The 27,440-nt window shown below is 43.2% G+C and overlaps 1 protein-coding gene across 6 annotated transcripts; it reads right to left on the bottom strand.

Annotated features, from left to right (window-relative positions):
* CEP43 (centrosomal protein 43) lies at window positions 1-27,440 on the bottom strand. 6 transcript variants are annotated; one of them, XR_014017245.1, is made up of 14 exons: window positions 27,249-27,440; window positions 26,500-26,553; window positions 24,519-24,573; window positions 23,951-24,039; window positions 23,361-23,498; window positions 20,896-20,976; window positions 18,395-18,454; window positions 10,308-10,534; window positions 8,107-8,219; window positions 6,638-6,706; window positions 4,964-5,003; window positions 3,965-4,061; window positions 1,054-2,386; window positions 1-460 (listed from the first exon to the last, which is right to left on the bottom strand). XR_014017245.1 is itself a non-coding variant. In XM_081251431.1 (13 exons), the coding sequence occupies exons 1-13, from the start codon at window positions 27,348-27,350 to the stop codon at window positions 2,312-2,314; spliced, it is 1,200 nt and encodes a 399-aa protein (XP_081107557.1). In that variant the 5' UTR covers window positions 27,351-27,440; the 3' UTR covers window positions 1-2,311. The 6 variants fall into 6 exon arrangements, 4 of the variants coding, with proteins under 4 accessions (XP_081107557.1, XP_081107558.1, XP_081107559.1 ...); XR_014017246.1 differs by having other exon boundaries at window positions 1-1,124; window positions 1,634-2,386; XM_081251431.1 differs by having other exon boundaries at window positions 1-2,386.

The raw sequence follows: 27,440 nt of genomic DNA, 5'->3' as shown, positions 1-27,440 counted from the left end.
TTTAGTCATCATCAATAAAACGAGACTTTTATTGACATCCGACAAGCAAAGAAACATTTGAAACACTCCACTGTACAATACAGGTTTTACCATAAAAATGTTATTTCCTGGGTTAATATTTCAACATGTACTTCTCAACAAAAAGAAAACGCTAATCACACTCAAAACCTTCTATCTAATCAAGGGACACATGTAGAAACAGAGCTTTTTCATAGCTGAATTTTAAGCTATTAAAACTATCTGATCAGATGTATGTATTGCTGATGACAGAGGGAGTCTCATATTTGGCCTTTTTCTCCCCATCCTCCCAGATACTATAAAAAGATCAGATTCTGTGGGTAGCAGAAAAATGACAAATTTCAGATGCTGCTATTCAGAAGTTTTCTGCAAAATTAAAGCGCCACACCCCGATGATCGTTCCATTGAAATGATTTCAAATCATTGCACAGAAATCTAGCTCCTATAAAATAATATAAAAAATAAATCACACGTTTGACACAGGTTCCAGAGGGCCAGAACGGAACCACAAGCTTTATAGAAAACGACTTTTTACAGAGATGACATCCAAGGAAATACATTTTACAGCGAGCGCACTGGGGGGCTTTTAGCAACAGACTGCATCTTCATGCAGTGCTATTTCCTCACACGAAACAAAAAGCCTGACCGAGACCGAGATCACACGGCCCACAAACTGAGGGCAGCTTGGCAGAGCGGCTCCCAGGCTGCCCCGGCCCACATCCTGTCCTGCTTCCTCTTGGTGTTCGTGGCTCAGCTTCACTTAAATTGTATAAAATCAGATTCTAATGTCACATAACCTTGATCCATACATTATCATTTCCCTTTACATTTCGGAGCCTAGTAAGTATTTCTGTAATGTTTAGACTCGTATGCAATGAAACACTAACATCATAGAAACCACAAAGTCCGTTCACTTCTTGAGATCAATGAATTAGGTCTAATTTGCTCCTTTTATTAATAAAGGTGACAATAAAAAGCTTTAATTTAACTGAAATTCAAAAGTACAAAATTTAACACAATCACAGCTTTACTTACATCAATGTGAACATGCACGCATCACTTCCAATTGTTCTTTTTAATACTTCAGGATCAGTAATGTCAGCAACCTACATAAATAGCAGCACAATGGATAGAATGTAAACGAGACTGCCTGAAATTCTATCACTGGCTCAACTTTTAAGGGTTACAATGAAACTATGTACAGTGTACAAAGCTTGTCAAACTGGATATGGTCTTAGGCCATTACTACTGTTACAGTCCAATTTGGATTTTAATATAACCAACTTACAGATCTGAAATAAAAGCATTGCTTAATGGTTTCAGATGCATTTTGGTATTTAATATGCTTCAAGGCATCTTTACAAATAATAAATTATAACTATGACAAGGAGAACCTGTGAATAAAGCTTCTTACATGGACATAGCGCGGCGACTGCAAGTGCTATCAGAGACAATTCCATGAATCAAAAGTCATAACCACATCTGGATTTTAATCTTTAAAACAAGCAAAACTAAGTAGCACACACATGAGTATTTTATATAACCTTAATGCTCTAACAAACCTTCCAAATGGAAGGAAATATAAAATAAAGTCAACCTATCAAATGTAACTTACAGTGATGGGCTTCAGGACTGCAGATTTTCCAGGCCACCTGCCAACTACCTGCAGAACCACCTGCTGCCGAAGTGCCTGACCGCAGGCGGCTGCCCCACAGGCGGACACGCGGAGCTTTGGGAACCTACGGCTTTACTGGCACCTTCGTTATGCGCTTAATACTGGCATTTCACAGGCTCGCTCCTTGTAGTGAATTTGAGCGTAATCAACTTCCATAGAGAAGCACATAGCTAAACCAAATTAAGAATACTGAATCTTCCACACATGGTCTCAAATAAGAGTATTTTGTTTAGTATAATGAAAAGTTAATTTTTTTTTTTTTGCGGTACACTGGCCTGTCACTGCTGTGGCCTCTCCCATTGCGGAGCACAGGCTCCGGACGCGCAAGCTCAGCGGCCATGGCTCACGGGCCCAGCCGCTCCGCGGCACGTGGTATCTTGCCAGACCGGGGCACGAACCCGTGTCCCCTGCATCAGCAGGCGGACTCTCAACCACTGCGCCACCATGGAAGCCCAAAAGTTAATTTTTTTAAATATCTGTAATCTTTTTGAAACACAAGGCACCAACAGGGAGCAGACATTTCAGCAAAGAGTGATTGTCCAGGAGAAAAAAAAAAAAAAAAGAACTGATCAGAGTCCTTTGTCCTTTGCTGATTAGAATACTTCCTTCTTTCATAGCCTAGGCAACATCTTCCAGATAATCCGCAACATCACTGAGCTGGGACACAGTTAGGTCCTGTGTCAGGTCATCAAGCTTTGTTGTTCAAAAGAAAGAAAAGAATTAGTGTCAGGATGCAAGCAGAGTCTTAAATAATGTTTAACATCTATTGCTATAACTTAAATACTATCTTATACTCTACAAACTGCTGCATAGTCAGAAGTCCTTGTCCTCACTTTCTTCTTCCTTTTCTGAAATTTTTTTGAAAGCTGAGCTAACAGTTGAACTCTACATTAACAAGAAGACTGGCTGTTAAAATAATCTGTCTGTAGTTCTTTTCGTAACTTTAAAGCAACATTTTCAGGCCTCTTTAGGATGACATAAGGTAAAAAGAGAAAGACAAATTATTACAAACTTATACCGTATCAGGAATTAGAGAAGGCACGTTATATATTATGACTTAACCTTCAGAACAAGCCTACGAGGGAGGCATTGACACCTCCATCTCACGAATAAAGAAACTGAGGATCAAAGGATGCAGCTCGCCTGAGAAAGCACATACATAAAAGAATAGGAACGCGGGCCCAGATTCACTATAAAATGCTGCTTCTCTCAAAGGCCTTCTCCCTACATGATAGTCCTTGACAGTCACAAGCACTTGGAGAGCCCTTCCTTATTCTGGAAAGCAATGTTCACCTCCAGGCTGTAGCGACCTACAACCTCAAAGGCAGACTCACCCACAGTTTACCGGGGGCACTGATATCTGATCCTGAGATGCTACCTTACATCTCAGATCTATCACACACCTAAGTATCTGCTCTCTGTCTAATAAAAGGTCAAATGTGATCTCCAAAATGCACTCCTAATTTCACACCCTGACTCCCCGTTTCTGCTGTCTTGTCTCCCTGCCTGCTCAGACCTCACAAACACTCCACACCCCAGTCTCTGCTTCAGCTCCTGCATTCACAGGGCTCTTATATACACACAAACCTTCGATACTGACGTCTCTGAAAAGGACCTCCTACCTAGTGTCTACACCCTGAGGTGGTTGATTCTGACTCTGATCCTGACCCACCATGGCCAGTTACACCCACAGCAATTGAAGCCCCAGTAATAACACGCCAGCATTTCACAAGCACTCAGTTAACAAAGCAGGCGACAAATGAAAACAATTTTACACATTCATTACAGACATTCTTTTTAGATTTGGACCAGGAAACTCCGTCATAAACTTTACGGAATTTTCAACTGCTTTTCTCCTAGTTAGTATAATTTTTTTTTTATTGGCGTATAATTGCTTCACAATGTTGTGTTAGTTTCTGCCGCACAGCAAAGTGAATCAGCCATACGCGTACACACATCCCCTCCCGCTTAGACCTCCCTCCCCGCCCCCCATCCCACCCATCTAGGCCATCACAGAGCACCGAGCTGAGCTCCCTGTGCTATACAGCAGGTTCCCACTAGATATCTATTTAACACATGCTAGTGTATTTATGTCAAACCTAATCTCCCAATTCATCCCACCCTCCCCCCTTCCCCTCCTGTGTCCCACATCTGTTCTCTAAGTCTGCCTTTCTATTCCTGCCCTGCAAAAAGTATAAAGTTTTGAAGCTTTACAGTAACTCAAGGCAACAGGCACAGATAGCACTCCATGGGAGAAGCACAACATCATACTTTATCACTGGTATTGACGTCATCTATTTCCACAGAGAGGTCTTCCTCTATCTCTTCACCAATACTTAGCTCACTTTTTTCTGAGCGATGGCTGGTACTAATTTCAGGGGAAAAAAAAAGAAAAATAAGAACTTTGAATATAAACATTTAGAGAGAGTAACTAGCATTCTTCAATCTTTCACGTAATTATTTTAATTCTTTAAATAAAATAGAATAAACTATTACACATCATTAATTCCATACATCTCATCTCACTTGAGCCTTAAAATAACTTAGCAAGGGCACAGGAATAGTCCAGTCCACTTACCAGATGAGAACACTAAGCTTCATAATAGTGACTATGGTCACAATGGCATGAAAGAAGCAAACCCAGATTTTTAAAATTTCATCTCTCAAAAAACTGTATAATATGTTAGAAAGTAAACACAAATTCTAAATTGGGGGAAAAAAACTACCAGTTACATAAAATTCTCAAACTCTGATTTAAAATTTCTAATCATATCTACAACAAATGTTACTTCCAAATTAATTATTAGCCAAGTCACAGGTTATATTTTCTTTACATACATAAAAAAATTACCTGAAACAAAATATTAAGAAATGTCACGTGAATCAGAAAAACAACTTGAGAGGGCAATTTGTTTAAGCCGAATGTAGACAATTCCCACCACTGAGATCAGAAAGGGGAGAACGAAAGCACTGAGCAACCAGTGGCCTAACGGCTTCTGCTGGCTTCTGAGTCAATCCTTCAATGTTATCTCCTTTTCTTATTCTTATCAAGTTCCCTGCACATAATATAGATGTTCTTATTCTAACGTAAACTCAAAAACATGCTTCAAAGTCCAATGTATAATTCTGGATTAACTATCTTCCATTCACCTTCAATCAATACGAACAAGAGAATCAAAGACTAAAATCAGCACCAGTGTAATCCTGTCACACTTCCCTGTTCCGAAATTGTTCACAATTCACGCATTTCTTTTCCACCACTGTTCTTACCTATTAAAATCATCAACATAGTCATCTTCCTCTCCAGTCCCTGGTAAGTTGAAGAAAAGATATATATGTTATTATTTATATAAACACACCTCACAATTTATGTACAATTAGACACACATTTCCTTCAAAAACTACACTACTGAATTATATGGCATCATTAAAAAGAACAGCTGGGCGGCAGTTTGGATTTGGGGGAAACTAACCACTCCCCCACCTTCCTCCGGCTTCTGTAGCCAATTCAAGGACAAAATAGTCACTGAATAATGGGCTGGAGCCTAACATTAGCCTCTGACTTCCTGGTCACACATACAAGCCTGTCCTGCAGGCCAAATCTGCCCACAACCTGTTTTTGTACAGCCTGCAAGTTAGGAATGGCTTTTACATTTTTCAATGATTGTAAAAATACAAAGAATACTCAGAGACTACGTGTGGCCCACAAAGCCTAAAATACCCATTCTGTCCCTTTACAGAAAGAGTTTGCCAACTCGTGCTTTAAACATGTGAAGCGCCTGTCTGTGAACATGAGTGCCTTTGACTAATATTTTTGTCTCCCAAGCTAAACTGTGCTCTAAAGCCTTATTCCAGAAGCGTCAAGGTTCTGAGGGCAGGACGGTGCCCACAAGTGGCCCGGGGCACTTGGAGGCTTCTCCTGCTGCAGGAGTACCGCTCCCGCTGCTGCTCCAGGCCACAGGACGGGGCACAACACCCCAGAGTTCCTGTTACACGTCCATCCCCATCAGACTGACTCCCTGGGGCCTGGACCACGTTCCGCCAGCCCCAGGGAAGCGCCTCTCCCTCGGCACGCACTGCGCGGCACGCACTGCGCTCGCGGTCCGAACGTCAGGCTCTCCCCTCTGCCTGCTCCAGCAGGTCTCGCAGAGCAGTCACTTCCTGGGAGAGGCTCCCCCATCGCCAAGGCTAGGCTAAGTCACACTACTACCCGCTTCCGTAAGGCTGTGGCCTGACTCTTCTAACACTCAAAGTACCCGTAAGGCACCTGTTTTTTGTTTGTTTGTTTGTTTTTTGCGGTACGCAGGCATCCCACCGTTGTGGCCTCTGCCATTGCAGAGCACAGGCTCCGGACGTGCAGGCTCAGCGGCCATGGCTCATGGACCCAGCCGCTCCACGGCATGTGGGATCTTCCCAGACTGGGGCACGAACCCGTGTCCCCTGCACTGGCAGGCGGACTCTCAGCCACTGCACCACCAGGGAAGCCCAAGGCACCTGTTAACACCCATCTTCCTGCTAGGTTTAAACCTCACAAGGACAGCATCTGCTGTGGTTACTACTCCCTCCACCCCTGGCCGACAGAGTAACCCTGGATACATAAAAACCATCCAACTGTCTGTGCACGAGGTGCTCACGGTAGGTTGACTGACACTTCATTTAAGATTTTATTCTAAAAAAATAATCGCCTTAGGCCTTCCCTGGTGGCGCAGTGGTTGAGAGTGCCTGCCGATGCAGGGGACACGGCTTCATGCCCCGGTCCGGAAGGATCCCACATGCCGCAGAGCAGCTGGGCCCGTGAGCCATGGCCGCTGAGCCTGCGCGTCTGGAGCCTGTGCTCCGCAACAGGAGAGGCCACAACAGTGAGAGGCCCGTGTACCGCAAAAATAATAATAATAATAATAATCGCCTTAAAGCAGTCAATACTGAAACTGGAAATCTACTTACCTAAACCAAGTGATCCAATTTTATCATTGACCAATTTAAGATCTTTCAAAATTGTGTTTCCCCTTTTACCTGTGAACAGAAAAAAATATTCACATTAAATTGACTTTTAGAATATAATAGTCTCTAAACCATGTCAACTTTTTTTTTGCAGTACAGTTTGTTGATACATCATAACCGAAAGCTAAGAAGAAAATTAGAAACTGTGATTACACTGCATTATGCATTATTATGCATTACACAATATCATATGCTTACACTATGTATCACACATCCCTTTTTTCACCACACTATTACATATCCTTTTTGTAGCCATACTACTCTTTATTGGAACCTGACCATCAGAATCATTTTCTACCCAACTATCAGATATCAGCCTTCTATAAAAAGCCCTACTGGGTATGAATTCACGGACTACAGTTAATTATTCTCATCAGTTTTATTTTTCCTTTGAACTTCTAAATTTTGCTTCAAGTTAATCGCTATTTCATTTACCAAACTTATCTCCTCATTGGTTTTTACTTCTTCAGTCCCCAGTTCTCAATGCCCTCTCTAAATCATCATTTCCTAGTCAGTGTGAAGAGTGACATGATCATGACTTCCGGATTCCTTCACTGAAGGTGACAACACCGTGGGAGAGGAGAAAAAGAGGGAAACTGGGCCGAACTAACAGACTCATGGCTAGTGTACTTTACATGCCCTGGGAAACCCTACTATAGTGGTATCACGTAACACAAAACGGTTAGTAAGTACTACAAGATTATGCAAAACCCCACAGCAATTTCCTAATAAAGATCTACTCAACGAGGCACATTTATATTGTAAACACTCTGCCAATTAAATCCTGTATTTACTATGATATAGTATACAAAGCTCATCTGCATGATTACATGTTTAAGGCTTTGCTTTTTAAATCCTTGGTCTTGTCACCGTCTGTGTGCCGTAGCAGCGCCATTCCATGTCTAGCTAACAATCCCTACCTCTGCTGCATATAAAAAGATATACATCTGATCCAAACCCTAAAGGGAGAATAGTATTTTAACATTCTTACGATGATTACTGTGCTATCTACAGAATCTATGAAACAAAGCTTTAAAAATTAATTGTAAGTAAATCCTACATAAGTCAATTTAAATGTCCAAAAAAGAGAGATGGCTTAAAAATTATAATGTCTATTTATTATAGAAGATGGTTAAAAAGTCAATTTCCTAAAAATATTTCCATGGCATAGGAAAAGCAGAATACAAAACAATATAGAGAATATGACCACGCTCAAAAGAAATTTTAAAAATAAAATATTAACAGAAAATATCACTGAGTAGTAAAATTATGGGCTATTTTTATGATTTTACATGTATTTTTCTGAAAAAAATAAACAATGATCATACACTACTTAATTAGAGAAAAAAATATCATCAGCATTCAAAGTCCACGGCTTCAGTCAGCAAACCTAGGGACTTCAAGACACTCACTTTCAGAGTCTTTCAATGAGGGAGCTCCAGGAAGGGAGCTGAGTCCACTTTTTAAGGGGGGGGTGTCCGAGAGCGATGCAAGGCTTCCTACTTGCTTACCAGGTTCACTTCTCCTAGCAAGAAACAAGCGTACAGTTAAATGGGATTCTTACATTCTGCCATTAAAACATAAGCAGCTTGAATATATCTTATAGGCAACACAGGAGCCGGGAAATAAAGAATATACATTTCACAGATTCAAAATCATGAAGTATACCTGGCAAGGCAAAACAGCCTAAGAATCACTGCAGATTCATGCATCGCTGCAGATTCATGCAGGAAGTTACCACCTCTCTCTAGAACTGTGTGTGATGTCTCACAAATTAAACTGCTCCCCTTCATCGGCTTCACTGTCTGGGATTTTATCGGAAGCCCCTTCCGCGGCCCAGAGATGCAGCCAAGGGACAGCGCAGGAGCGGACGAGCACAGCACGACAACAGCCCAGACGTGGCCCTGCAGAGCGGGCCGCAAATGACGCCACCAGCTGACCTCAGCACACAGCCCTGACCGCCAGCCTGCAGCGGACGCGGAGCAGTGCCCAGCAGCCCGCAGGCTCGCCCTCCGGCCCGGCGCCCTCTCACCTCCTCCGGCGCCGGCTCGGAGGCGCAGCACTCCAGGAATTCCCCTCTCCCGCTCTTACTTCTTTCATCTTTCCTCTTTAAAACCGGGTTGTTCTCATCAACACACGTACGTGCTACTGTTCTTCGCAGTTTAACGTTTCTGGCCCCACATGCCCGCCCTCCAGCCACCGCGCATCCTCTGCACCCTGTACAGGAAAACTCATCCGGAAATCGCTCTGCCGCATACAGTCCTCTCGTCTCAGGCTTTCTTGAACCCACGCTAACCCTGTAACACTGCCCCAGCCCCACCCGACGGGGCCGCCCGTGAGGGGCATCGGGGCTCCGTGGGGCCAAGTGCAAAGGGTGACTTTCAGCAGAACTTAACTCAGCGGCTCACTCGGGCCCCCTCCTCCAAGGACGCCTCTCTCTCCGGTTCTCTGGGTCCCCTTCCCGCTGCAGTGCCCCTTCCTTGGTGACCTCTTCCAGTCTCCCGGCTGCGACCTCAGCCAAGACTGATGACTCCCTAACTGTCACCTCTAGCCCGGACCTCTCCCTGAATGCCCACACCCACACCCACACCCGAAAACAGGCTTCACCTTTCCATGGCCGACCTTCTCGAACTCGCTGGTCGAGGGTGAGCTCCGGACCGCCGCGCGGCCCACCTGTGCCATCCAGCCTCGCTCCCCCTGCTCTTCCCCCGGATCGATGCATTTCCAACGCCTAGTTACTCAGCCTGGGAACTCCGGAGCTGCCCTTGATAGTGCTTTTCCTCTCGCACACTTATCAGCAAATCCTTTTGGATCCAAACTCAAAGTACATGCCAAACCGCCTATTCCTCACCACTTCCACCATCACCTCTCACCTGGATAACCCCAACAGCTTCCCGCCCGGAGACCCAGCAGCCAGGTGGCCCTGTCACAGCGCAAGTCGGACCGGTCACGCTGCTGCTCACAGCCCCAGGGCTTCCGGGCCCCTCGGGGTCAAGCCAAGCCCTGCGGTCGCCCCGGCCCCTGGCCCGACTCCACCTCCTGCAAGCTCCTTCGCCGCAGGTCCTCGGACCCGCCACACCACACACCTCTGCCTGTGCAGGGCTCCAGAAGCCCAGCTCAACACCTGGCCTGCTCTCCCCTCCGTAAGCTCGCCCTTGAGGTGAGGCCTTCTCCGACAGCTACTGAGAACCGGCCGCCCTCCACACCCACACTCCCGCCCTCTGCCGTTCCGTTCTCTCAGTTCCTGTAACACGGGCTGCATCTACACGACACGGCACCTAGGGACTCTTAACTTATTGCTGCTGCCGTCCAGAGTATGAGCTCCCGGAAGCAGAGATTCTGCCTGTTTCATCACTGTTGCACCTGTACCTGAAACGGTACCTGGCATACGGCAGGCACTCAGTACAGACCTACCTGCTGAAATCATAAACATCTAGGTCCTTCAAAACTTGGAACTGTTTTACTACATAGAAGGCTTTAAAGACACAAAATCAGACTTACGAATTCAATAATTACAGAACCATTGGTAGCTCATTACTTCTTAAACATAAAACATTTAGAAACTCTATTTTTAAGCCGCTAGTCTGATAATATAAAAGCACAGGTTACTCACCAACCATAGGTTTTTTCTGGTTTAGGAATGGGATCATCAAAGAAAGAATCTCCTTCCATATCATCTTCAACTGGACAAGGACCAGCTTTGTCTTTGACATCTAGACTTTTGTTGCTTAACAAGGATCCGATTTTTGCTTCGTGGGCCAGTAAGTGAGGACTGCTTTTGCTCTTTGGTTCTGGTGATGAGATACTGGAATCACTCTGACAAGCATCATTGCTGGCCTTCTAGGAAAAGAGAAAAGGTCTCCTTGGCGAAATAAAACTTTAATAAGACATCTTAAATAATAAAAAGTCACGTGAACATACGCAATTCTGTGTGTGCACGCGCATACACACGTGGGGTCTTGCAACTGCATGAGGTGCAGTGGGACCCCCCCGGACCTACCAGTTCATCCCTAGGCTTCAGAGCATAACTAACTTTTGAAGGGGAAAAACGTCAAACATGTTTGTACTATTCCTCTCCTCCCTCCCTAAATGGAAATACCTTTACCTAGCCCATTTATAAACAAATTTTCCCATTTCCTCTTACATATATATCACTGCTTCATAAATTACCTTAATATGTTTCCAACTCGCAAATTAAAAGCATTACTAATAAAGGAGATAAGGAAGATTAGTTCATTATCATCAGTTCATCACATAAATGAACCAAGCATTAAAACAAAGTGGTCGTCAACAAAACCAGCAGTTTTCCATCCAGTGCCAAATACAGTGGACATCAGGTGAAAGATGCCGCCTTTACCGTTCACATTTCTAAAGTAAAGTTTTGCTAGTTTTATCACTGGTCTTAATTCAGACTTTCTGAGTAACTCCCTATTCCACACCTCCCTTAAACGTCCATGGATGCATGTATTGATGCATATGTTTCTATATATCTGAAACCAATGTACAAAATTCTCAAGCATTTTTACTCCTGTCCTACTGATTTGGTGATGTTAGCAAAAATATACTGCACACTGTATTTTCTTGTTTTCAGGTAGCCCTAACCCTCACAACCTAATTTTATTCTATCCTTGGTCAGATTTCTTTTTATCTTTAGACATTTCTATGTCAACAACAATAAAAATAATAACAACAAAACCAAAATATCATGATAGTAATAATAAAAGTAGCTAACATTTATGGAAAGTCTTCAAATGCTTCCCATGTGTTACCTCATTTTAATCCTCAAAATAACCTTATGGTGCGTGGGGCAGGTTCTGTTTTCTCTGCAGAAATGGAAAAGGAGAGGTAGAGACACTGCAGTCACTTGCCAAGCCGGGGAGTAAAGGCGTCTGATATCAAAGTCTGATTCCAGAGGTTAGCTCTAATGCCTTATGCTCTGCTATTAGGTTGAGTCATATGAAACTGTCGTTTTTATGGGTTAAAAATGACAGTTTCCCAAGATTCAGCCTTCACACTACAGAGAGCAGTGCTGAGTAAGACGCCACAGTGTGTGAGACGAGTACTCTCCTGAAACGTGGAATGTGTAATGGAGTCCATACTCTACTACCAACTATATAATGTTAAGGAATTTTATGTTCTCAGGCATGAGTTTCCTCAAGAATTGAACCGCAGTAGTCTTTTCCAAGTCAAATTATTACTAGGAGGTAAGGAAAAAGGGACGGGCAGCTGGGGAAAGGTGGTAATAATGCGGGTTAGGAATTACTCAAGGACACACTGAGGATGCCTGCACTTTCAGTCTGTGCACAGACAGAAGGTGCTGTGCAGTAAGACACACATTTATAGTTTTACACTAATTAGAGGCCATGATTAGTCGACAGAAGGTAAGATATATGCTACACAATTTTTAGGGCCTTGTATAGAGCTATACATTCCGTACGTTATTAACATAGACACATCAATGGTTGTAAAAAGAGATGTCTGGAGAAATAAATACCAAGTTATCACCCTTTTAGACAACATAGGATATTTTCAAAGAAGCAGACACTTTTTCAAATTTCCCAATAACTTTCTTGAAGTTTTCCTATTATTATCAATTTTAGAGAACCACCATCCACCTATGTATTTCTTAAGTATATTCATGCCATTATAATTTCTGATTTATAAGTGTTTTAAAAATTGATTTATATCTTTTCAAAGGAATATGCATTTGGAAATAAATACCCTGCATTCTTGTGCTGTTTAAACACATTTATGATTACAGATACTAAGACAGTGAAAGACTGTCTCCTTCAAAACATCCCTGAGAAAATTCAAAAGGACACCTGACATGAAACGGACAAATACAAATGTAAAGCACATTACAGGAAACAATAATTATTCCAACAAAGTCTTTCTTCCCCATGAATTCACAGCAACATAATTTAAGTCCATATAATGAACTATCTGAACTTAATAACCAATATATATCCATGATTATTTTTGACAGGTTTTAGTCTTGCTATGAAACAAAAGACTAGTTTTAGGAAGACAAGTTTCATGGAGTAGCACATTATGATGTTCAACATAATACATATTTTTTAAAATAATAATTTGTTTTAAAATTATAGTTCTATTTATCTATGGAGTAAAATTAAACTTTAAAAACACTCAATCTGCTTTGGAAGCGCTGTCAAAATCAATTTCTAAGTCACATAGGAATGTGTCATTTACTTTGTAACTATGGCTCATTTTTTATCAAAAAGACCATTACCTAACCGGGTTACTAATGAATTCACTAAACTTAATTCCAAATATTTTTTACTATTAAAAAAAAATCCACAGGAGGAGAAGCATTTATCAAAACATTCTGCAGATTGAAACAAAAGTACTGCAAAACTTTAAGAGCAATTTTCATGGAGGAAGTCCAAATTTTCTGAGCAACAACAGATCAACTCACGATGCATATACCCTGGGATCTATTTATCTTTTTTTTTTTTAGATTTTTAAATGGTAAGTTTAATAATGGAGATACACATGGGGTACAGAGAGACACCAAATACAAACTTAGAAAAAAGGAAGCATTAAAATGTCTTCTTGGAGGTAAAGATGTCTAAGCTGAGTTTTAAAAATAAATAGAACTTTGAAGACAGGAGTTAAGGACAGGGTATTCTAGGCAGTGGATTAGCTAGAGCAAAGGCACAAAATTGAGAAACAACAGATATGCACCAAGAGACACAGAGAGCTCAGAATTGCTAAAGTGTGAACTTAAAGCAAGGCTCAGCAGAATAAAGCAAGACAGGTCCCAGATCACAGAGATATTTCACAGAGGAGTCATGTTTGCATATTAGAAAGATCACGTGACTACGTAAAAAAACAAACGTGAAGAGCCAAAACTCTTAAAAGAGGAGAACAGTTAGGAGGCTGTTTGAGTAACCCAAAAAAAGGTACAAGGGATTTAACTAGAGCTGTAGAAGCAGCTGGATGCTGTGCGTAAATCCCAACTCTTCTATGTAACTTTACACAAGGCCCTGATCTCCCTATGCTTCAATTTCTTTATCTGTAAAGCTGGCATAATAATGCTGACAAGAATTACACAATATCATCCCATTTTGCATATGAGGAAACTGACAGCTGGAATAAGGATTAATTAGACGGGACAGTTCAGACAAGTATATACAAGTTAAGTTAGCAGGACTTGGTAATGGATTTAATATGGGAACTGCGAGAGGAGTGAAATTTAAGAATGGCTCCCTGTTTCAGTTTTGGAGACTATCAACTGATATTGAGAACACAGGAAGAAGAATTGGTCTGGTGAAAATAAGGTCTATTTCTTACAACTGAAATGGAAACAGACTGGGATCTGGTTAAAAATCTTTTATCATGGCTTAAGACAAGTCTCATACACATAAACTTCAGTTAATTGAGTCTCTATCACCTAGATGTGGACAAATTAAGACTCAGGATAAATCTAAACAGCTAAGATTAAGAATTGTTTAAAATAAAGAAATGCAACCAAAAAAAAAAACTTCCCATGACAAGGCCTTAGAATTCATTCCCTGGACAACCTCAGAAGCCTTGGAGGTTATTATGGGTTAAACTGCATCCCCCACAAAAGGTAAGCTGACGTCCTAACACCCAGTACTTCAGAACGTGCAGTCATTTACAAGTAGGGTCACTACAGATGTAACCAGTTAAGGGGAGGGCACAGTGGAGGCAGGCAGGCCCCTAACTCAATACGCCTGGTGTCCCAACAAGAGAGGACAGGCACACACAGGGAGAAAGCCCCGTCAACATGATGGCAGAGACTGGAGCGATGTGTCTACAAGCCAAGGAGCACCGAGGACTGCTGCGAGCTGCGAGAAGCCAGGAGGGCGGCCGGGAACAGAGTCCCAGCCTCAGAAGGAGGCAGTCCCGCAGACACCTTGATCCCAGACTTCCGGCCTCCAGAGCCGTGTGGCAGTAAACCTCCGCTGATTTGAGCTACCAACCTTGTGAGGCTTTGTTACAGCTGCCCTAGGAGCTAAGAGGTAAGTATAATAAAACATAACAAAGTCTTGTCTGTCCAGATCAGGAGGAGGCCTACTGCACAGCACTACAGCAGTCACTTAATCCCTTGGATGGACCCCAGGGCTAAGAAGCTTTATGGTAAATTACAGCCAAACTGTAAGGAAGTTCTGGTGTATGTTTAGTTTTCTACTAGTACACTTACACATTCAAGATTTCAATCATTTCTAGATTAACAGCAAATCAGCATCATAAAGAAGTTTCACAGAGAAATAACTACCAATTTTCCAGTACCCCAAAACTGAATTATCAGTAGAATGTCTTAAAAACCTGGAAAAAATAATTTTGTTTTTCTAAACTAAAGGCTTAACCTGCACTGTTCATAACAGAGGAACAGCAAAACCAAAGAAACATCCCCGTTTTGCAAAAGTATTCAAAAATATTTGTGCAATTCCAATTCTCTTCCCCGCCCACGCTTCAGCCCCCAGCTCCCCTCCCGGACTCCGCCAAAGGCAGTCTGTGACCCATGACTTACTAATGAATTCTTCAGAAAAGTAGTTTTACTACCATTGTAACACACATATATTTAAAGGTTTAATTTACGTATCTAGAAAGTAAACACTGTGGAATTTGAAAACCACAAAACAGACACACAAGCCCCTCTTTCTAAAAACTCAGTTTTTCTAAAGAAACGCTATCCCTATGCTGTATAAACAACCTGTAATTCCCACAGATGCACATGAGAACCAATGTCCGGCTGTGACATCGGCCTGAAGGTTACCCTCTGTCCAGCCACTCTGCTCTCCTACCCCGTGCAGCCAGCTCACAGGCTCAGCGGACAAGTCTGGGATCTGAAGCAGAAGGCCAGGCACAGGTATGGGTTATGGGCCAAGTGCTGGCATCCTGTTCACCCACCTGCATTCCTTCATTTAGGTGGTGTGGTGTGGTGTGGTGGGGTGGGGTGGGGTGGGGTGCGGTGTGGTGTGGTGGGGTGGTGTGGTGGGGTGGGGTGGGGTGCAGTGTGGTGGGGTGTGGTGGGGTGTGGTGGGGTGTGGTGTGGTGTGGTGCGGTGCGGTGTGGTGTGGTGTGGTGTGTGTGTACAGAATAACACTGTTTTGTTCATCTAGAAAACCCTAAGGTGAGACTATACTTTCAGGGATCATTTCTACAGCTCGAAAACCCAAAGGCAACCGCAAAAGATGAGGAAACACACGCTCCCAACGTACACAACACGTGATCCCCATCAATGCCCTAAATCAACATAAAGCTGGGCTTATCTCAGAATTTTGAAAACAAGGAACAAATTAAGAAACGTCATTTATTAAGAACTCGAAGCAAAAAAATACCTCAACACAAATCAGTCTTAAAACACCTAAAAATTGATTATGAAAAGAAAGGATAACCTTCCATGCTACATTTAATGTGATGATTAAAACAGCTTCGTGTCAAAAACAAACAAAAACATCAAACACCTTATTTAGTTTTTTCAACTGAATGGTAAAAACCTTAGTGGAGCCTACCAAAAGTCTGTTGTAATAAATAAAACGCATTTATTTTTTTCAGACAACTAGCACCATGCTTGGTACAACAAAATGGTTCACACCAAAACAGATTATTACGGATGATACTTTGGAAGTGTTAATGCACATTTAAAATGTCTAACGCGTTAAAGAAATGCCCTCCCGTCTAATATTTATGCACCTTGTATTCTAACTCTTCTAGCATCCTTTATTGTCCTACAACAATAACAAAAAGAAACATAACTTTTATTTTTACTCAAATTAAATTAGTTCAAAACCCTTAGATTTCGCTTTGCATATTAACGGGCTTACAATACTAAGTACAAATCAATTATACATGTAACTGATTTTTTAAAGTTTATTTCTGATATGAATATAGTTTCTCTGAAAACAGCCAGAAGTCTCTGAATGAGCAATTAATACTTGTGCCTTCCCGCAGGCAAAAGAAACAGTAAGACACAGACACTTCCTGCTGGGCGCCCTGGGCTACCACTCCCAGCTCTGCCCACCCGAAGGTGCCACTACCTACCCTGTGAACGGCTCCCCCTGGAGCCTGGCTGTGGACAACCCCCATGACCAGATGCAGCTCAGGATTTGGATTATTAAGATGTTAAGAAAGTTAGGATATTAAGGGTACTGGGACCCTGCTGCATGCACAGGGCGAAAGATGAAGGCAGAGGGAGGGAGAGCTAACGGCTCCTCTACTGGGCTGGAGACAGGCAATGGTGGGTACAACACAGACTTCTTATAGACGCAATTCGGAAACAAGAGCAGGGAAGTAGAAGGGAGAAGGTTTCCAAGTTGTTGAGCAAGTGTTTTGGGCTCAGGAATATAATCGTGAAATAAAAGGGGCCCAACTTGCAGCCTGCAGCTCCAGAATAAGGCCTGTGCAGACTCTTCAGTCACCCGCAGAGCACGTGAGGCCCTGCCCGGCGCAGAGGGAGGGCGATGTCTGGGCCCCCGCCGCTGCGTCCAGCACACAAAGTGAAATGTGTCTCCTAGTGGCTTTGGTTCTACGTATCAACTTCTTTCAAATGTTTTAACTTCTTTAAAACTCATGACACCAACAAGATTTTTAAAATTTAATGTTATGAAATATACTTTACAAATGTACATGAAACTGACTTAAAACATCTATAAAAAACATGCTAGTTTATATGCTTAATTATTTTCCTTAAGATCTGTCTCACGTCTCCAATTTGACCATAAACTGCTTAAGTGAGGACCCACGTTAAATCTGTCTTGCCCCCAGCACTTAACAAAGACTTTCACTATGTAAATGTTCAAACATACTCGAATACATTTTAAAACATCTTCTCACGTAGTAGTGCATAAAGAAGAGTGTGAACAAATATAGTAACAGGAACTTACCATTGAAACCACTAGAACCAAAGCCAGCTAACACAGCAAATACAATTTTTCAGAAGCCTTTAATTTTGGAACTCCTCAACTTAGCGAAAAAAAATCTATACATAAACCTAGGCTCAACAAGGCCTAGTGATTCTCAAAGAATTGAACGTTAAATAACTTCATCTTATTCTAAATAAGTTCAAGAACTATACAGATAATTAATGCTTCTGAGAACTCCAATACTTAAATTTTATAAGCAGTTCATCTACTAGCTTAGTCGAATTTTGAGATCTTTTGGGAAGGAAGAAAGGCAGGCAAGGCAGTGACACAGCGCGCCCCCGTGAGGCTGCTGTGAGCCAGCGCTCAGAAAGGCTAACAGACATGCAGGGGCTGACAAGCTGCTCAACACAAACAGAAGTGTCTTGAAGGAAACTAGGGTTGGCCTTTACTCATCGGCTGGCACTTATCCAAAAAGTAGTCTGATGTTCTAGTTACCTCAGATAAAAATCATAATGTTAAGAACACAGAGGTGACCATCCATTCAAGAGGAAAGTATCTTCAACTTGTTTTTGTTGCTAAAAAAACAAGGAATTCTCAAAGCAAAACCGAGAGCAGAGTTTTAAAATACAGCACTATGATTTTCACCTGGATAAAAACTGAAAGTCAAACTACTTTTTCTTTTACGTCACCATGACTTTGGCATGTTCTGATCACAGAAAAAAGAAAGTGACATTTCGAAGGAAAACGCAACCCTAGGCCAATGGGAACTCAGCGCCCGAGGAGGCCCGCGTGAGGCCGGCGGCTGGCCCGGCCCAGGCCGCTCTCCTCCTCGGCCCTCCCGCGTTACCTTGGCACCAGACTTCCGCCTGCTTGGCTTCTTCTTACCTTGTCCTTTATACCTTGGTATCTGAGCATGAGAATAAAATGACATTTTACCACAAAGTATAAATCTTTAAAAATAAACTAATTCATACCAAACCAATACAGATTCCTATTAGAACATTTCTTAAAAATGGAAACTCTAACTAATGTGCTTCATTTTGAAATGCACTGTTTTAGTCTTTTCTTCACACTCTTCCTAAAGTGGTTCAGCTCACGTTTAATTCCTCTGTCCGACAGTCACGGGGCTCAACGTAGGGACCAGAGCCCCCCGCTCAGCTCCCGTGTGTGGGGACTCACTCCTTTCCCGCTCCGTCCAGCAGCACGCTAAGAAAGCCAGCCTGCACGCCTCAGCAGCTTCCTCTGGGACCCGCCCTGGCCTTACCTCTCCTCCCCCGGGAGGACACAAAGCGCGCTTCTAAGGGCCGGGCTGGACCCTGTGCTTGGCCCCAGCTTCCCGGAACTCTTAGTGCTCTCCAGACCGATGAGGCGCCCTCATGTGCAGGCCCTTCGTAGAGCCCCCAAACCACTCAAAGACCTCAGAGACAGAAGAAAGCGGGCAAGAAAAGGGTGGGGCAAGGGCTGGAATCCCAAATCCAGATCCTGTAGGACTACAGGGCAACTGCGGTTTAACTGCCAAAAGAAGGCCTTCTCTTAAAACAGACCCCATCCAGCCCCACTGGAGGGGGGATAGCGATGGGCTACGGTGTCCGGAAGTGCTCACTGCGCCCGCAGGCCTAGGATGCCGACTGAGAGCCCGGGTGAAGCTGAAAACCATGGGAAGGTGGCAGAAGCAGGGGCCATCTGGAGACACCTTAAAAGTTACCGTCACTTCTCTGCATTTAGAGCAACATTTCCTGACTTAAAACTTAAGACTCTCTTGATAATTCTCATGATAGAGCTTAATTAAAACTCTTTTTATGTAGAGAGCATACGGATATGTAAAACAGACATTAACATTTTATCTTGAAGACACAATATGCGGAAAATTAGTATTGCCAATATGCTTTAGAAAATAATATGCTAAAAAGAGAACTTCCAAATAACTCAATACTATAGGTATTAATAAGTAGTTTGGAATATGGTTAATTTTAATCCCTCTAAAGCCAGATATTTTCACAGAAAGCAAACCTTTCTTTTTACTAAGGCTCTTGTATCTGGCACTTAATTTGAAGTGAATTTCAGATTCACTCACGACCTCGTTCTCCCTGTACAGCAGGTTCCAGCCTCCAGTGAGCATCACGGGAAAATGCTTCCAAGACCAACCGACCCTATTAGGAAAGGCTAACTAGGCCTCGGGAAACAGAACAGCTACCAGCAGTGTGAGAGCCTCATTCCCAAGGCACAGCATTCCTCTGATTTCTAAATCTAAAAAATAAAAAGGAGCAACAAAATCAAAGAACCAGCAATAAAGAGCAACAGAAACCATTCACTGGTGTCTACGCCCAGGCATCTGGAAAAGCAAGGAACCTAGCAATACAATTGCTGCCCTCCAGACGTTCACCTAATTTAAAAAGACACAACTTGTATCAACGAATAACACAGCACCAGGAGCCACTTTTGGGAGGTACTCCATGGCACCTCTCCAAACAGAAGTCAGAGGAAGTCACACAACACAATCAGACCCAAGCCCGCCCTTGGGTAAGATGGGCTGCTTCATCCACCGTGCTGTGCTCAGCCAGGCACAGGAAGATGCCCTTCCAGACCACCACCTTTCTATCCATTCCTACTATTACAGAGAGCCTTGATTTTAAATTCAAGTGTTCCACACAATTTTTTTCTCCGTTAACCCAAATCCCTGAAATCAGAAGGCCTTAACTTTAACAGCTCATACAAATATAACCAGAGTGCATAGACTTTTTATAAATCCTTAAAATATCTCATTAGTATAAAAAAAATCATCGTGATTTACAATTCCAAATCTGGGCACCTGTCTACAGTATTCAACACAACGATTCTATATTCTGGAGCCTGATATTCTCAAATTACAGGAATTTATAAGTGAAAAGTAAATTTCCTTGTTAACTGAAGGACAAAACGCTCAATGTACCAAATGAATCCAAATATCCTACAATTCTGTTATTTAACAGCATATTTCTTTCTACGATACAATATTCACAACAATATCAAAGCAAAAGAATTTTCAAAAATTAAAAAATTTTTTAAATAAATTCAGTATTTTAAAAATGGAAAGTATAGTACTGAGATCCAAATCTCATGTGGCTCAACATATAAATTGTTGATAAAAAAATTTAAGAGCATATTTACATGGCATTTTAAAAAACCTACTGTCTTGCGTCATGGTCCCAAAGGAGCTTATTAAAGCTTTAGAAGACTCTCTAAATAAATAAATAAATAAACATTAAAATATCTACTTCATCAAAGACAAAAAAGCACTTCAACAACAACAAAACTTGTAACAAGAGTAGAGACAGAAAGCAGAGCCCTGTGGAGCCTCAGCCCACTCACCTTACTGGGAGGAGTGTGTGCACTTGTTTTTCCTTCTGGTGACTTTGGTGGAGAATGTACATCAGATAGATCTAGTGCACCCTGAAATATTTCACAGTTTAAAATTAAAACATTTAAAAATAAAGCATGAACATACCAATTATACCTTAACAGACTATCAGCATTTAAAACCACTATACAATATTGGCACTTTTATTTCTTCCTATTAATATAAATATCCTCATTCGATTTTCTTCGAATTTTACCAAAACACAAAGCAAACAGATTTGTGATTCTAATTACCTGTTGAGTATTTCACCCAAACACCTTGAACAGGCTATGCTCAGGCCGCATTTAAACATGCCCCCCAGCTTCCTTTCCAGAGTTATTTAACCTTCTCACTTTGCTCTCCCAACTCGCCACACTAACACTGTCCTGCGATTCTCAAGGATCTACTCTCTCTCCCTTCCCTTGACTTGCTTCCTTACTTCACTGTCTCAAAACAAAAAGCACAAACCAACTAGCAACTCTCATAAGAACAGGAGTACATTCCAAAAGTGGCTCCTGGTGCTGCGTGATTCGTGGATATAAGCAACTCTCATAGAAACAGGTAACTGGGGCGGGGGGATGAACTGGGAGATTAGGATTGACATGTACACACTATGATGTATAAAATGGATAATTAATAAGAACCTGCTGTCTAAAAGAAATAATAATAAAATTAAATTTAAAAAAAAAAAACAGGTAACTATTACAACTATGCAGGATGAGGCACTAAATTACAGGGGCTGCCAGGAGGGAGGGAGTAAAAACGAGAGAAAACGTCCCCGAAGTCAGAGTCAAGAGAACACGAATGGTGGGGCTTCCCTGGTGGCGCAGTGGTTAAGAATCTGCCTGTCAATGCAGGGGACACAGGTTCGAGCCCCGGTCCAGGAAGATCCCACATGCTGTGGAGCAACTGAGCCCATGAGCCACAACTACTGAGCCTGCGCTCTAGAGCCCGTGAGCCACAACTACTGAGCCCGTGTGCCACAACTACTGAGCCCGCGAGCCACAACTACTGAAGCCCGTGTGCCTAGAGCCCGTGCTCCGCAACAAAAGAAGCCTCCACAATGAGAAGCCTGCGAACCGAAACAAAGAATATCCCCCACTCGCTGCAAGTAAAGAAAGCCTGCACGCAGCAACAAAGACCCAACACAGCCAAAAAATAAAATAAATAAAAATAAATAAATTTACTAAAAAAAAAAAAAAGAGAGAGAACATGGATGGTAACATTGCACAGCTGGGTACAGGAGAGGATGTACCACTTCAGGTGGAGAATAGATGAGAAAAGGGGGAAGGCAAGAAAGCAAAAGCCACTTTCAAGGGTAAGCTCCACCTGGCCTAAGCACAAGGTTGCACATTTCAAAAAAAGGCATAAGGCTAGAAAGCCAGGTTGGTGCCACATCATGCAGCATCTTAAAGTTGAGGAACCTGGAGATTATTTAGTTGCCATTACATAGTCACTGTGATGTTTAAAGAGGGAAGAAACAGACAAAGAGCTGAATTAATTCAGCAATCATGAATAGAAAAGACTGAAAAGATGTGGGCATAGCAACCTGGTTTTTAAGGGGGGGTTAAAATGCACCTTTGGTAAAAGCTTCACTGAGTTCAGTGGGCTAATCCACAGCTAGTTTTCTTCTCCAGCATCACAAGTCCAAAGTCCGTTACCTTCCACATTCCTACAGACCAACCTGACTAAAGGCACACATTTAACCAGGTATCTGGGACAGTCACGACGTTGTCTACATCCATGAAACAGTATCTTTACGTAAAACTAATGTTTGTAAAGGAAATCAGACCATTAATCTCATTAGCACGATTTCTAAAAAGAAAGGATAAGACGATGGCTAATCAAAAAACGAAGTATGAAAATGTTTAGAAACTGCAAAATCAACAGCTTAAAGTTTTAAGCCTAGTTAAAAAAAGCCTTTAAGTTCAAAAAATTGTTAACTAGCCTATAATTCAGCCCTTCTATGTTTAAAAATAGTAGTAAAAGTAACAACCAACAATTGAGTGTTCTCAGCATTTCACATGCACTAACTCACGCGTGTACTAACTCACACTTGTAAGCTCCACAACACCCGCCAGGAAGACTACCATCCCATCTACAAAGGAGGACCCGGGGAGGGGAGTCGCATGACCAAGGCCGGAGGCTAGTTAGTGGAGAAGCTGGGACTGGCTCCACACAGCCCAGCCCCTGATCTCCCTGATCTGAGTGTCACTCCCCAGGACAGGTGCAGCAGCAGCCTCAGAGCAACCGCATCTCCAATTTTCATCAAAATGTGCATTTATACAATCTCTGAGTATGTCTTCTTTTGTTTTGAAGGAATAACCTCTTTTTATTTAAACCCGACTCATTACGTATGCACTAATCTGCGTGGCTGCACTAGACAGGCAATGACTGGAAAACAGAAACAGGTAATAAAGGATAGGACTGTACTTACTTCCCCGCTGGTTGGCCCTTTTTCTTTCTGTTGACAGCGTCTGATCACTTCTAATAATAAGGGTCCACCCACCGTACCTTCTGCTTCAATAATTCCTAAATCGCGGGCTAAATTCTCTCGACCTTCGAGACCTTGAAACTGGGAAAGAAATAAGATATAAAGAAGTATAAATGCACCAAAATATAGAAAAGTTATTTTCAGAGGTTAAAGAAAAATATTTTCAGAACTTAAAGACATCTCTAAACTCAAAGAGGCCATTTTTCTAAGGAATGAAACGTCCATTTTTAAGAATTACATATTTCTTTTACCAAGTCTCTGCATTCAAAGTCTCCATTACCAGGTATAGGCTTAGAGCAGAACAAGTTAACTCTATAACAATACTTCTGTCAAGTTATGTGAAGCAGGGACACTGATGCCAGCTACCTGACAGCTCAGATGGCTTTTGAGAAAAAGATAGTCAACTATAAAATATAATCTTTATGCAAGATTAAACTAAGTAAGTTGTCAAATTTTGCTAACTTTCAGCTTGTAATGAACCCAGCTGTATCAAAGGCAGTTTCAGAGAGAGACGTAAAAAGCATCATTCTTACTGTGCTAGTTTCAGGTTGAAAAACAGCCAAGGTGAAATCAAGGTTGAAGAACTGAAGAAATTCGGCAACGAGACTAGCCACGAGCCGGCCTGCAAAGAGCAGAAGAGAAGGTAGGAGAGGGTCTTCAGGAATCCGAGGCCTCCCCACTGACACTGGGAGTAAGATAACCACAGTAAAGGGAGAAAAGAAGTTTCTCAATGTTTCAAATTGCAAATTTCTTCTCTTGAATAATACAATTAAGTGATGAACATCTCAGTTCCGCCATTTCCTCATTAGGACCATTGGTCTGGAACTATCAGTAACACAATGTGACATTTCATAAAGGGATGAGTGTTTTGCTTTTCACAGTAAAGTCAGCTTTTTACAATAAAATTGGCTTTAACCAACAATTTCCCATGACCACTGATATCTAATGGCAACTCAGTTGTACAATAATATACAATTTAAAATGAGAACCTAGAAGAATCAGATACTTCAAAAAATAATCTGAAATTCCTCATTTCTCCCAAATGGAGTCAAGATTTGAAAATTCAGAGACAGACAAAATAAACAACAACAAATATCTTACCATCTTTCGTATTTAAAAACTTTTTCAGGCTCTCATTGACTAAAGGAGTTTTGTTCTGTTAAAAAAAGAAATATTTTAAGTGTTATACATTTATCCCCAAACGACTACAAAATGTAGACTAAAGTTTAATTTTTTGGCAAAGATATTAAGTTAAATACTGTCACTCACAAAGTGATGGCTAAACCCATTCTATAACTACTGATTACTACAGGAGCTACTTTTTGCTAAGGTAAGGACTGAGATATACTCAATTAGGAGATCCTTCTTGACAGCAGCAAAAGAAATTACTTAGGTGTAGTAGGGATGGATTTAAGATGTTAATGAATTAGAGGGTGCCTGGAGCACAAGGAAAGATATAAGACAGACACAGTCTTTCAAAACTGAGGAAAAAAGTTGCAGAGGTATTAAAAAGCAGAACATGAGTCAAGGGAATCAGCTTTCTCCTTGAGAGAGATGTAAACATGTTTCCATGCTCAACAGAAGAGCCAGCAGAAAGGGAGAGGCCAAAGATAACAGCTTAGAGAAGAGGCACTGACAGTAACACCTAGAAGGTAAAACCAGAGAAAGTGATTATTCTTGGACAAGATAGAGTCGCCTCTGCTAAAGCAGGAAGGAAGGAGAAACAGATGAACACAGATGCAGGGGAGCTTTTTCTGAGATGAGTGACAGATTGTGGGGGAGGACACAAAAAGTTAGGATCTGGGGCTTCCCTGGTGGCGCGGTGGTTGGGAGTCCGCCTGCCGATGCAGGGGACACGGGTTCGTGCCCCGGTCCGGGAAGATCCCACATGTCGCAGAGCGGCTGGGCCCGTGAGCCATGGCCGCTGAGCCTGTGCGTCCGGAGCCTGTGCTCCGCAACGGGAGAGGCCACAGCGGTGAGAGGCCCGCGTACCGCAAAAAAAAAAAAAAAAAAAGTTAGGATCTGATGCTTCTATTATCTAGTGAAGGGAGAGACAAGACCGTCTGTCAACAGTGAAGGAAACAGGTGATGTAGGAGGCTAACGTGAAGGCGAACTGGGAGCTGCTGGGCAGAGACGAGGATCAGGGTCAGCCAGCTCAGGACCTCACAGAGGCTGGAACCAGCAGCCAGGAACATGAGCAGTCCAGTGCGGGGTGACCGCTCCAGCGCAGACGGACACACACGGGGAGGGGAGTTAATCTGCTCAACTAAATGACCCTTAAGATTTTTCCCAAAATCAAGTATGGCTGGAAGGCAAGGTAGGGAGGATTTCTGAGATATGGACCATGGGGTCCAGACCAGCTAAGAACAAGAGGAAGCTAAGAGAAGACTGACGTCTGGAAAAACACAGAAGAGCCAAGAACTGAAGACCTTCATGACGTTAAAGAGGAGCAAGGCGTCTAGGTCTAAAGTGAGGAGGAGAAGAGGCTGATCTGTCACAGAGGAAGTTGAAGGCCTTGATTATGGAGTAACGCTTGCTGACGGCAAGTTCGAGGATATTTACTCAAGATGGTGGCAGGACGTGCCGTAGAGAGAAAAAACGAAATACACTTATACAGAGAGAAGTGACAGGACCTTTGACATAAGAAAGACTACATGATTTTAAAATGACTGGGTGACTGGATAGCTTGGAGAAAAGCTGCATACGATATTCCTCCCACCTGGTGGGGATTCACAGTGCATATTAGCATATTAAAGGTTCTAAGGGGTCCCGCAGTAAACCCACTTACTGTGAAACCGTCTCTTCAGGTGTTCTGGATTTCCCCTAGGGAAAGAGATCTATGAGATTTACTATTGGCCTCAGAGTTGTGGTGCCTTAACTTTCTTTAGATTACTCCAAACCTCTAAAATATACATGAAAAGAGAATAATCTTGACCCCCTCCCAACAGCAAAGAAGTTTAATCCTCAGTTCAAAATTGTCCCTGGCTATACACTCCTCTAAACAGTGTTCTAGAGTGGCTTTTAAGTAATTAGAAATTAAACATAAACGAATACAGTCATTAAACTTTGTAGATTTCGTACCTCTACTTTTTCTTGCTCCTCTAGCGCTAAAAACACAGCTGCTCGGAGTTCAGCCTTGAAAAAAAGCGGGGGGCGGGGGTAAAGGAACAAAAATGATCTCAGGACATTTTCAGGACAAGAAGCTCACCAGCTGAAATTTCAAAACGCAAAAGGAAAACTAGCAAGGTGGTAACGCTCAACAGGCAGGTGCAAAGAGAGGCCAGAAGGCGTCCCGAGACAACCCGAAGAAAGGACGCAAGCTCTCTGGGCCCCGTGCCCACCGTCTGGCCCCCTGGCACTGGCAGCACCCATCACTCTGGCTGCGGTCCTGATTTCCGGTCCTCATGACGCCCATCGGTCGCGTCAAGGTTGCAAAGTACACTCCGAGAAGCAGCCCGCCACCCGCTCGTCACCGCCAGCGGGAGGGGCTCGCTGCCCAGCAGGAGAGGCCAGGGGCGGGGGAGACCCAGGGGCGGGGAGCAACTCGACCACCGGGCCTAGAACGGGACCAGAGTGGGTAGCGGGCGACTCGACCACCGGACGCCGCGGTCGGCCTCCTCCGACGAAGGCTGGCCGGGCCCCCCCACCCGCTCGCCGCCGCGCGGCCCGGAAGCTCCCCGGGAGAGACCCTCGACCCGAGCGCGGACCGCCCCCGAGGTGGCCCGCGAGCTCGGACCTCAGCCCGGGCGGCCCGCCGGATGTGCCCCTTGCCCCTTTGTGACGCCCGCGGCCGGCCTCCCCTCCGCCGGACCCCCGGCCTCCCGCCCAACCTTGATGCGGTTCAGGACCCCGCTGTTCTCCAGCGTCTGCACCAGCAGGTCCCGCAGTTCCGTGTCCTCCTCCGCCACAACCGCGGCCGCCGTCGCCGCCATCTTGCTTCTCCAAGACAACCGCCCAAGCCGCGCCGACGGCCGACGGTTGCCGCAGCCCGCACGGCGCGCGGCAACGCGGCTCAGCCCACG

The sequence above is a fragment of the Mesoplodon bidens genome (genome assembly GCF_964165515.1).
Source record: "Mesoplodon bidens genome assembly, chromosome: 12".
Classification (NCBI taxonomy): Eukaryota; Metazoa; Chordata; class Mammalia; order Artiodactyla; family Ziphiidae; genus Mesoplodon; species Mesoplodon bidens.
The sequence above is the reverse complement of the archived record's forward strand: the minus strand, read 5'-3'. Positions and strand labels throughout refer to the sequence as shown.